This window comes from Panulirus ornatus, chromosome 11 (assembly GCF_036320965.1).
Source record: "Panulirus ornatus isolate Po-2019 chromosome 11, ASM3632096v1, whole genome shotgun sequence".
NCBI lineage: Eukaryota > Metazoa > Arthropoda > Malacostraca > Decapoda > Palinuridae > Panulirus > Panulirus ornatus.
In genome coordinates, this window is record NC_092234.1 from 34,179,759 (window position 1) to 34,192,250 (window position 12,492).

The following is a 12,492-nucleotide window of genomic DNA, read 5'->3' on the forward strand; positions in this document are numbered from 1 at the left end:
TTACTCTCACCACCTTCTTCACCCCAGCATTCACTCCTCTTTTCTGAAAACCCATACTAATCTTCACCTTAGCCTCCACAAGATAATGATCAGACATCCCTCCAGTTGCACCTCTCAGCACATTAACATCCAAAAGTCTCTCTTTCGCACGCCTGTCAATTAACACGTAATCCAATAACGCTCTCTGACCATCTCTCCTACTTACATAAGTATACTTATGTATATCTCGCTTTTTAAACCAGGTATTCCCAATCATCAGTCCTTTTTCAGCACATAAATCTACAAGCTCTTCACCATTTCCATTTACAACACTGAACACCCCATGCATACCAATTATTCCCTCAGCTGCCACATTACTCACCTTTGCATTCAAATCACCCATCACTATAACCCGGTCTCGTGCATCAAAACCGCTAACACACTCATTCAGCTGCTCCCAAAACACTTGCCTCTCATGATCTTTCTTCTCATGCCCAGGTGCATATGCACCAATAATCACCCACCTCTCTCCATCAACTTTCAATTTTACCCATATTAATCGAGAGTTTACTTTCTTACATTCTATCATATACTCCCACAACTCCTGTTTCAGGAGTATTGCTACTCCTTCCCTTGCTCTTGTCCTCTCACTAACCCCTGACTTCACTCCCCAGACATTTCCAAACCACTCTTCCCCTTTACCCTTGAGCTTCGTTTCACTCAGAGCCAAAACATCCAGGTTCCTTTCCTCAAACATACTACCTATCTCTCCTTTTTTCACGTCTTGGTTACATCCACACACATTTAGGCACTTTATAAATTCAGGTATACTTCGAGAAAAATGCCAGAAATAAACTGTATTAATGACAGCAGGTAATGGGGACAGTAGAAGGCTAATGTGCAGTAGCGGGGAGTCAATGATAGCTTCAAAAAGTACGGAGCAGAATTACACTCACGACTGTTTCATCAGTAGTGCTACCCCCTTCCTTATCTCTTGTCCTTCCACCCACCCCTGATTTTACTCTTAAGACATTACAAACCATTCCTCCCCTTTACGTTTGAGCTTTGTTTCACTCAGAGCCAGAACATCCAGGTCTCTTTCTTACATACTACAGGTTGAGCATCCCTAATCTGAAAATCCGAAACTTTTTGAGCAGCGACATGACATTACAAGTAGTAAATTCCACATCTGACTTTTTTGTCTATGCTGGGCTCTGATGCTCTGATGGTGCCAGTTTGTTACAAACCATTGTCACCACCAGACCTACGTGCATTACTCACTGTGTTTTTTGCTTATTCTCTGCTCTGTGTGAATAAGTTTAAGAAAATGATTGCTTATCAATAGCACTTAAATTCAAGCCAGGAATAAAGGTGATGCCAAACAACCACAGATTGTCCATATGGGCAGCTGACATTGTGACACCTTAGCTTTCTGATGGTTTAATATTACACAAACTTTGTTTCATGTGCAAAATTATTAAAATATTGTGTTTCATGTGCAAAATTATTAAAATATTGTGTTTCATGTGCAAAATTATTAAAATATTGTATACATTACCTTCAGGTTTTGCGTATAAGTGATATATGAAAGATAAATGAATTTTGTTTTTAGACGTGAGTCCCATCCCCACGATATCTCATTATCTATTATCCATCATGACAAATGTGGAAAACTGAATGGTATGGAAACAAATGGTTTAGAGCTGAGACATACCTCAATGTTTTGATCATTCAACGGTCTTCCTCAGAAGATACTGATTCCAGCATTTTGCAGGACTGTGTTCCCCAGCAATTGATGGTCACCTAGTCAGATGCCTTGGCATGTCCCGCTCTGATGGGATCGCTTGTCCTACTGCCTCCACCCATTCACAGCAATCTCCGTTGCCTGACGTGACCAGCTGATGGACCCAGACCTTGTACAAACGTTGTTCTTAATCCTTTCCTCTAGGTAAGCTGTCACACTATCACTAAGCAGTTTGACACTTGCCTGTAGTTGCATGGCATCGGCTGGTTAGTGATGGTGTGAGAGCTTACCTAGAAGAAGGGATTAAGGACAATATTGAAACTAGGTGTGGATTCATCTGCTGGTCACGTCAGGCAGCAGAAATTGCTGTGAACAGATGGAAGCAGCAGAACAAGCAATCCAATTAGAGAGTGACACGCCAAGGCTTCTGACAAGGTGACCATCACTTGCTGGGGAAGTCATTCCCACTGAATGCTGGCATCAGTATCTTCTGAGGAAGACCATTGAACAGTTGAAATGTTGAAGTATGTCTCAGCTCTAACCCATTTGTTTCTATACCATCCTGCTTTCCACATATCTCATTATATTTTCATCATGCATATTCACCATTTCCTGCTTCAGCAAGGTAGTGTTAAGAACAGAGGACTGAGACTTAGAGGGAATATCCTCACTTGGTCCCCTTTTCTCCCTTTTTTGGGGGGAAGGGGGGGGGGAGTAAAAAAAAATGGGAGGGGAGGATTTTCAGCTCCCTGCTCCCTCCCCTATAAGTTGCCTTCTACAACACACAGGGAATGCATGAGAAGTATTGTTTCTCCCCCATCCTATGCAAACATTCCAAAATCGGAAAATATCCAAAATTCAAAACACTTCTGGTTCCAGGCATTTCCGATAAGGGTTACTTAACCTGTACCTCATTATTTTGACAAATGATTGGTTATGATACTAGAAGAAAATACAAGAAAAAATCCTACCTGAAAAAATACTTAGAATCACAACCTGGAAGAAAGTATAGGCATAACTGCTCTTGCACAACTTACAAGGGATGCAAAGTGGTACATGATTGTTGTAGAAGACACCTATATGCTGAATTTATAATTTTGTACATACTCTCTTATGATATTCACACTCTTTTTCAGGGTGCAGGATTGGTGATGAAAGCTGTGATAGAGGAAGGTGAGAATGACATACCCATGCGTATGCAGCTTCTGGCTTTGACTGAAGGTGCTTTGCCACGTCACCTTTTCACAGCACTCTTTATTCAGACTGCTGATGGGAGACTGCTCACCCACCGGCAACTTTCCCGACACTTAGTGTCACTCTGGGCTGCAGAGAATCAACTCGCTATTGATCTTTTATCACGAACTATGGTGAGGGTTTTTTTTTTTATTATTTCATTTAATTCTTACACACTTAGATATGCTCATTAAGGTCATTATGCTAATAATGTTATTATGCTAATCAACAGACTTCCTCAGGGGACAAATAAATGGGTTCAGTACTTTATTATGAGCAAGGTTTTCTTCTGTGAGCAGTAGACTTAAAAGTTCTGAATTTCATCAGACAATAATCATATCTAGTGGGGATACAGTTCAGAGAAGAGCTATTAGACTGTGCTGAAGAGTGTAAGAAAGTAAGCTTATATATTTTTGAATATTAAAGAGAAAATGGCTGAAGGAGGTTTTGTTCAACAAAACCCTGAAACATGATAAAATTACTTGAAATTACTTGGGAAGAGGGGCAAGTATGCAGTCTGTTGTGGATGAGAGAGCTTGGGAAGTGAGTCAGTCGTTGTTTGCTGATGATACAGCACTGGTGGCTGATTCATGTGAGAAACTGCAGAAGCTAGTGACTGAGTTTGGTAAAGTGTGTGAAAGAAGAAAGTTGAGAGTAAATGTGAATAAGAGCAAGGTTATTAGGTACAGTAGGGTTGAGGGTCAAGTCAATTGGGAGGTAAGTTTGAATGGAGAAAAACTGGAGGAAGTGAAGTGTTTTAGATATCTGGGAGTGGATTTGACAGTGGATGGAACCATGGAAGTGGAAGTGAATCATAGGGTGGGGGAGGGGGCGAAAATTCTGGGAGCCTTGAAGAATGTGTGGAAGGCGAGAACATTATCTCGGAAAGCAAAAATGGGTATGTTTGAAGGAATAGTGGTTCCAACAATGTTGTATGGTTGCGAGGCGTGGGCTATGGATAGAGTTGTGCGCAGGAGGGTGGATGTGCTGGAAATGAGATGTTTGAGGACAATATGTCGTGTGAGGTGGTTTGATCGAGTAAGTAATAATAGGATAAGAGAGATCTGTGGTAATAAAAAGAGTGTGGTTGAGAGAGAAGAGGGTGTTTTGAAATGGTTTGGTCACATGGAGAGAATGAGTGAGGAAAGATTGACCAAGAGGATATATGTGTCAGAGGTGGAGGGAACGAGAAGTGGGAGACCAAATTGGAGGTGTAAAGATGGAGTGAAAAAGATTTTGAGTGATCTGGGCCTGAACATGCAGGAGGGTGAAAGGTGTGCAAGGAATAGAGTGAATTGGAGCGATGTGGTATACCGGGGTCGACGTGCTGTCAATGGATTGAACTAGGGCATGTGAAGCGTCTGGGGTAAGCCATGGAAAGTTCTGTGGGGCATGGATGTGGAAAGGGAGCTGTGGTTTCAGTGCATTATTACATGACAGCTAGAGACTTGAGTGTGAGCGAATGTGGCTTTTGTTGTCTTTTCCTAGCACTACCTCGCTTACATGAAGGGGGAGGGGGTTGTTATTCCATGTGTGGCAAGGTGGCGACGGGAATGAATAAAGGCAGACTATGAATTATGTACATGTGTATATATGTATATGTCTGTGTGTGTATATATATGTATACATTGCGTTGTATAGGTATGTATATTTGCGTGTGTGGATGTGTATGTATATACATGTGTATGTGGGTGGGTTGGGCCATTCTTTTGTCTGTTTCCTTGCGCTACCTTGCAAACGCGGGAGACAGCGACAAAGCAAAATGAATAAATAACCAGAATAACACAGTGTATGCCATCTACATTGCTTAAGGTGTGATCATATGAGTGAGCAGAACAATGTTTGGGATGTAAAAAAAGACTCAGAACCAAAGTCAATCAAAAAGAAAGAAAAAAAAGTTTTTTGCCCTAGTGATCTCACCAGCTCATTCTCCCAAACACTGAGATTATTATAAGTACTAAAACAGAAATCCTCCCCTCCTTGTATTTTTTTAACTTTCTAAAATGGGAACCAGAAGAAGGAGTCATGCGGGGAGTGCTCATCCTCCTCGAAGGCTCAGACTGGGGTGTCTAAATGTGTGTGGATGTAACCAAGATGTGAAAAAAGGAGAGATAGGTAGTATGTTTGAGGAAAGGAACCTGGATGTTTTGGCTCTGAGTGAAACGAAGCTCAAGGTTAAAAGGGAAGAGTGGTTTGGGAATGTCTTGGGAGTAAAGTCAGGGGTTAGTGAGAGGACAAGAGCAAGGGAAGGAATAGCAGTACTCCTGAAACAGGAGTTGTGGGAGTATGTGATAGAATGTAAGAAAGTAAACTCTCGATTAATATGGGTAAAACTGAAAGTTGATGGAGAGAGATGGGTGATTATTGGTGCATATGCACCTGGGCATGAGAAGAAAGATCATGAGAGGCAAGTGTTTTGGGAGCAGCTGAATGAGTGTGTTAGTGGTTTTGATGCACGAGACCAGGTTATAGTGATGGGTGATTTGAATGCAAAGGTGAGTAATGTGGCAGTTGAGGGAATAATTGGTATGCATGGGGTGTTCAGTGTTGTAAATGAAAATGGTGAAGAGCTTGTAGATTTATGTGCTGAAAAAGACTGGTGATTGGGAATACCTGGTTTAAAAAGCAAGATATACATAAGTATACGTATGTAAGTAGGAGAGATGGCCAGAGAGAGTTATTGGATTACGTGTTAATTGACAGGCGCGCGAAAGAGAGACTTTTGGATGTTAATGTGCTGAGAGGTGCAACTGGAGGGATGTCTGATCATTATCTTGTGGAGGCTAAGGTGAAGATTTGTATGGGTTTTCAGAAAAGAAGAGTGAATGGTGGGGTGAAGAGGGTGGTGAGAGTAAGCGAGCTTGGGAAGGAGACTTGTGTGAGGAAGTACCAGGAGAGACTGAGTACAGAATGGAAAAAGGTGAGAACAATGGAAGTAAGGGGAGTGGGGGAGGAATGGGATGTATTTAGGGAATCAGTGATGGATTGCACAAAAGATGCTTGTGGCATGAGAAGAGTGGGAGGTGGGTTGATTAGAAAGGGTAGTGAGTGGTGGGATGAAGAAGTAAGATTATTAGTGAAAGAGAAGAGAGAGGCATTTGGACGATTTTTGCAGGGAAAAATGCAATTGAGTGGGAGATGTATAAAAGAAAGAGACAGGAGGTCAAGAGAAAGGTGCAAGAGGTGAAAAAGAGGGCAATTGAGAGTTGGGGTGAGAGAGTATCATTAAATTTTAGGGAGAATAAAAAGATGTACTAGAAGGATGTAAATAAAGTGCGTAAGACAAGGGAGCAAATGGGAACTTCAGTGAAGGGCGCAAATGGGGAGGTGATAACAATTATTGGTGATGTGAGAAGGAGATGGAGTGAGTATTTTGAAGGTTTGTTGAATGTGTTTGATGATAGAGTGGCAGATATAGGGTGTTTTGGTCGAGGTGGTGTGCAAAGTGAGAGGGTTAGGGAAAATGATTTCACTCCATCTTTCCACCTTCAATTTGGTCTCCCACTTCTCCTCGTTCCCTCCACCTTCGACACATATATCCTCTTGGTCAATCTTTCCTCACTCATTCTCTCCGTGTGCCCAAACCATTTCAAAACACCCTCTTCTGCTCTCTCAACCACGCTCTTTTTATGTCCACACATCTCTCTTACCCTTACGTTACTTACTCGATCAAGCCACCTCACATCACACATTGTCCTCAAACATCTCATTTCCAGCACATCCATCCTCCTGTGCACAACTCTATCCATAGCCCATGCCTCGCAACCATACAACATTGTTGGAACCACTATTCCTTCAAACATACCCATTTTTGCTTTCCGAGATAATGTTCTCGACTTCCACACATTCTTCAAGGCTCCCAGAATTTTCGCCCCCTCCCCCACCCTATGATCCACTTCCGCTTCCATGGTTCCATCCGCTGCCAGATCCACTCCCAGATATCTAAAACACTTTACTTCCTCCAGTTTTTCTCCATTCAAACTTACCTCCCAATTGACTTGACCCTCAACCCTATTGTACCTAATAACCTTGCTCTTATTCACATTTACTCTTAACTTTCTTCTTTCACACACTTTACCAAACTCAGTCACCAGCTTCTGCAGTTTCTCACATGAATGAGCCACCAGCGCTGTATCATCAGCGAACAACAACTGACTCACTTCCCAAGCTCTCTCATCCCCAACAGACTTCATACTTGCCCCTCTTTCCAAAACTCTTGCATTCACCTCCCTAACAACCCCATCCATAAACAAATTAAACAACCATGGAGACATCACACACCCCTGCCGCAAACCTACATTCACTGAGAACCAATCACTTTCCTCTCTTCCTACACGTACACATGCCTTACATCCTCGATAAAAACTTTTCACTGCTTCTAACAACTTGCCTCCCACACCATATATTCTTAATACCTTCCACAGAGCATCTCTATCAACTCTATCATATGCCTTCTCCAGATCCATAAATGCTACATACAAATCCATTTGCTTTTCTAAGTATTTCTCACATACATTCTTCAAAGCAAACACCTGATCCACACATCCTCTACCACTTCTGAAACCACACTGCTCTTCCCCAATCTGATGCTCTGTACATGCCTTCACCCTCTCAATCAATATCCTCCCATATAATTTACCAGGAATACTCAACAAACTTTTTATTTTATTTTATTATACTTTGTCGCTGTCTCCCGCGTTTGCGAGGTAGCGCAAGGAAACAGACGAAAGAAATGGCCCAACCCCCCCCCCCATACACATGTATATACATACATCCACACACGCAAATATACATACCTACACAGCTTTCCATGGTTTACCCCAGACGCTTCACATGCCTTGATTCAATCCACTGACAGCACGTCAACCCCGGTATACCACATCGCTCCAATTCACTCTATTCCTTGCCCTCCTTTCACCCTCCTGCATATTCAGGCCCCGATCACACAAAATCTTTTTCACTCCATCTTTCCACCTCCAATTTGGTCTCCCTCTTCTCCTCGTTCCCTCCACCTCCGACACATATATCCTCTTGGTCAATCTTTCCTCACTCATTCTCTCCATGTGCCCAAACCACTTCAAAACACCCTCTTCTGCTCTCTCAACCACGCTCTTTTTATTTCCACACATCTCTCTTACCCTTACGTTACTCACTCGATCAAACCACCTCACACCACACATTGTCCTCAAACATCTCATTTCTAGCACATCCATCCTCCTGCGCACAACTCTATCCATAGCCCACGCCTCGCAACCATACAACATTGTTGGAACCACTATTCCTTCAAACATACCCATTTTTGCTTTCCGAGATAATGTTCTCGACTTCCACACATTCTTCAAGGCCCCCAGAATTTTCGCCCCCTCCCCCACCCTATGATCCACTTCCGCTTCCATGTTTCCATCCGCTGCCAGATCCACTCCCAGATATCTAAAACACTTCACTTCCTCCAGTTTTTCTCCATTCAAACTCACCTCCCAATTGATTTGACCCTCAACCCTACTGTACCTAATAACCTTGCTCTTATTCACATTTACTCTTAACTTTCTTCTTCCACACACTTTACCAAACTCAGTCACCAGCTTCTGCAGTTTCTCACATGAATCAGCCACCAGCGCTGTATCATCAGCGAACAACAACTGACTCACTTCCCAAGCTCTCTCATCCCCAACAGACTTCATACTTGCCCCTCTTTCCAAAACTCTTGCATTTACCTCCCTAACAACCCCATCCATAAACAAATTAAACAACCATGGAGACATCACACACCCCTGCCGCAAACCTACATCCACTGAGAACCAATCACTTTCCTCTCTTCCTACACGTACACATGCCTTACATCCTCGATGAAAACTTTTCACTGCTTCTAACAACTTTCCTCCCACACCATATATTCTTAATACCTTCCACAGAGCATCTCTATCAACTCTATCATATGCCTTCTCCAGATCCATAAATGCTACATACAAATCCATTTGCTTTTCTAAGTATTTCTCACATACATTCTTCAAAGCAAACACCTGATCCACACATCCTCTACCACTTCTGAAACCATACTGCTCTTCCCCAATCTGATGCTCTGTACATGCCTTCACCCTCTCAATCAACACCCTCCCATATGATTTACCAGGAATACTCAACAAACTTATACCTCTGTAATTTGAGCACTCACTCTTATCCCCTTTGCCTTTGTACAATGGCACTATGCACGCATTCCGCCAATCCTCAGGCACCTCACCATGAGTCATACATACATTAAATAACCTTACCAACCACTCAACAATACAGTCACCCCCTTTTTTGATAAATTCCACTGCAATACCATCCAAACCTGCTGCCTTGCCGGCTTTCATCTTCCGCAAAGCTTTCACTACCTCTTCTCTGTTTACCAAATCATTTTCCCTAACCCTCTCACTTTGCACACCACCTCGACCAAAACACCCTATATCTGCCACTCTATGATCAAACACATTCAACAAACCTTCAAAATACTCACTCCATCTTCTCACATCACCACTACTTGTTATCACCTCCCCATTTGCGCCCTTCACTGAAGTTCCCATTTGCTCCCTTGTCTTACGCACATTATTTACCTCCTTCCAGAACATCTTTTTATTCTCCCTAAAATTTAATGATACTCTCTCACCCCAACTCTCATTTGCCCTTTTTTTCACCTCTTGCACCTTTCTCTTGACCTCCTGTCTCTTTCTTTTATACATCTCCCACTCAATTGCATTTTTTCCCTGCAAAAATCGTCCAAATGCCTCTGAAATTTGAGCACTCACTCTTATCCCCTTTGCCTTTGTGCAATGGCACTATGCATGCATTCTGCCAATCCTCAGGCACCTCACTATGAGTCATACATACATTAAACAACCTTACCAACCAGTCAGTAATACAGTCACCCCCTTTTTTGATAAATTCCACTGCAATACCATCCAAACCTGCTGCCTTGCCGGCTTTCATCTTCCGCAAAGCTTTTACTACCTCTTCTCTGTTTACCAAATCATTTTCCCTAACCCTCTCACTTTGCACACCACCTCGACCAAAACACCCTATATCTGCCACTCTATCATCAAACACATTTAACAAACACATTTACGTTATTTGATCTGATAAGAAAGATTTTTTTCACTTTGCTCTCTTGGTATTTAAGATGTTCTCAGTGTTTGGGAGACCAGTGGGATGAGAGTGCAAGGGCAAAATTATTGGTTTTTTTTTCCTTCATAGGATATGAAGCTTTTTCCTATTTCATAACAAACACTGGTCTATTGACTTGTTTGAACACAAATTTGGCAATGTATTTGGCATACACTGAGTTATTGTGATATATTTTGTCTACCTTTGATATGGTAAATTGTATTGTTTGTATATTGATTATACAGTACTCTTTCATAGGTTCAAATCTAATGCTGAAGTTAATGATTGTCTGCATATTTACAAAAATGTAAGAGAAAATAGTGAGAGGAGATGGAATTTTTACCTGGCACTTGCTTACCGTCATTTCAGAACATTCAACATATAATCAATAAGATGGAGAGTATATTGCATTTTTCCCTTTAGAAGATTCATGTATAACATAAGATGATAATCAACTACATATTTAGAAATGGGAAAGTAGTAACAGCTAATGATGAAGTGAGTAGATGGAGTAAGTATTTGGTGGACTTGTGAATATGTTTGATGATAGGATGGCAAATGTATAGTGTTTTGGTTTTGGTGAGAGTCATGGAGAGTGGTTTGTGAAGGAAGAAGAGGTGTTGTCAATTGGTTAGTAAGGATTTTCATTGTATTTATTGAACTTGGTGAGGTACCTGAGGATTGGCAGAATGCATGCATAATGCCATTGGACAGAGGCAAGGGGAATGAAGGTGAGTGTTCAAACTGAAGAGTTGTACGTTTGTTGAGTAGTACCTGGTAAGTTGTATGGGAGAGAAGTGATTGAGAGGGTGAAGGCATGCACAGAACATCAGAATGAGAAGGAACAGTGTAGTGTCAAAGTTGAGAGAGAATGTGTGGATCAGGTCTTTGCTTTAAAGAATATGTGTGAGAAATACTTTTGAAAAACAGAAGTATTTGTATGTGGCATTTATAGATCAGGAGAAAGCATTTGTTAGGGTTGATAAAGATGCACTGTAGAAGGTCTTGAGAGTATATGGTGTGGGATGAAAGCTGCTAGCAGCAGAGAAATTTTTTCAAGGGTATAAGGCATGTGTATGAGTAGGAAGAGAGGAGAGTAAGTGATGCCAAGTGAAGGTTGGTCTGTGGCAGGGGTGTGTGATGTCACCATGGATTGGCGAGGGATGTAAATACAAGCCTGTAAGAGATGAGAGCACTTAGGAAGGGAGTTTGGTGTTTGCTGATGAAACAACATGGGTAGCTGATTCAAGTGAGAAAGTGCAGAATTTGATGACAAGTTTGGAAGAGTGTGTGAAAGGTGTAAGTTAAAAGTAAATGTGAATAAAAGTGAGGTTATTATGTTTAGCAAGGTTGAGGGACAGATTAGTTAGGGTGTGACTTTGAATGGAGAAATATTGGAGGAAGTGAGTGTTTTAGATATCTGGAAGTGGACTTTACAGCAAAGGGAACCATGGAAGTGGAAGTGAGAGACGTGGTAATAAAAAGATTTTGGTTGAGAGAGCTGATTTGGGTATGCTGAAATGGTTTTGATGTATGGAGAGAATAAGAGAGGAAAGGTTGACAAAGAGGATATATGTGTCAGAAGTAGAGGGAATAAGGAGAAGGGGAGACCAAATTGGAGATGGAAGAATGGAGTGAAAAAGATTTTGAGTGATCAGGGCCTGAACATGCAGTAGGGTGAAAGGCATGCACAGGATAGAATGAATTAGAATGATGTGGTATACAGGGGTCAACATGCCATTAGTGGACTGAACTAAGGCATATAAAGTGGCTGGGATAAACCATGGAAAGATCTGTGGGGCTAGGTTATGGATAGGGAACTGTGATTTCAGTGCAATACACATGACAGTTAGAGAATGGATATGAATGAATGCGGCTTTTCTTCATCTGCTCCTGGTGCTGCCTCATAAATGTGGGAAATGGCAGTCAGGCATGAAAGAAAAGAAAATTACAAGTGAAAAAATAATTAATGAGAAGTGAAAATAACTAAAGGAGATAGGGAGGACAAAACTCTGAAATATGGAAAATGTTAGCCAAAAATATGAGAATAGATAGTGTATGCCACTCAAATCACCTAAGTTGTGCTCATATGAGCTAGTAGAACAAGTTTGGAATAGAAAAAAGAAGACTCTTTGCCAATCCAGGAAAAAACAGTTATTTTGCACTCGTGCTCTTGCCAGATCTGTCTCCCTATCACTGAGATCATCTTAACCCATTTCACCCTTATTATAGAAACTGAATATGCAGTTTGCTGTGCCAACTGATTTTTAATACTTGAAAAATAATGTTTTTTATGAGAATGAGTGGGCTTAGTAAGAAAAGATGTTATAAAGAAAAATATATGATGGGTGATTTGAATGCAAAGGTGAGTAATGTGGCAGTTGAGGGAATAATTG

At 41.5% G+C, this 12,492-nt stretch overlaps 1 protein-coding gene across 3 annotated transcripts in view; it reads left to right on the top strand.

Moving 5' to 3' along the window:
* Rme-8 (receptor mediated endocytosis 8) overlaps positions 1–12,492 on the top strand; it is a 554,100-nt gene that overhangs the window by 199,527 nt on the left and 342,081 nt on the right. For all 3 annotated transcript variants that reach the window (XM_071666770.1, XM_071666772.1, XM_071666771.1), the window contains exon 12: positions 2,860–3,090. In XM_071666770.1, coding sequence (XP_071522871.1) covers positions 2,860–3,090 — 231 coding nt within the window. The remainder of the gene's footprint in view (positions 1–2,859; positions 3,091–12,492) is intronic.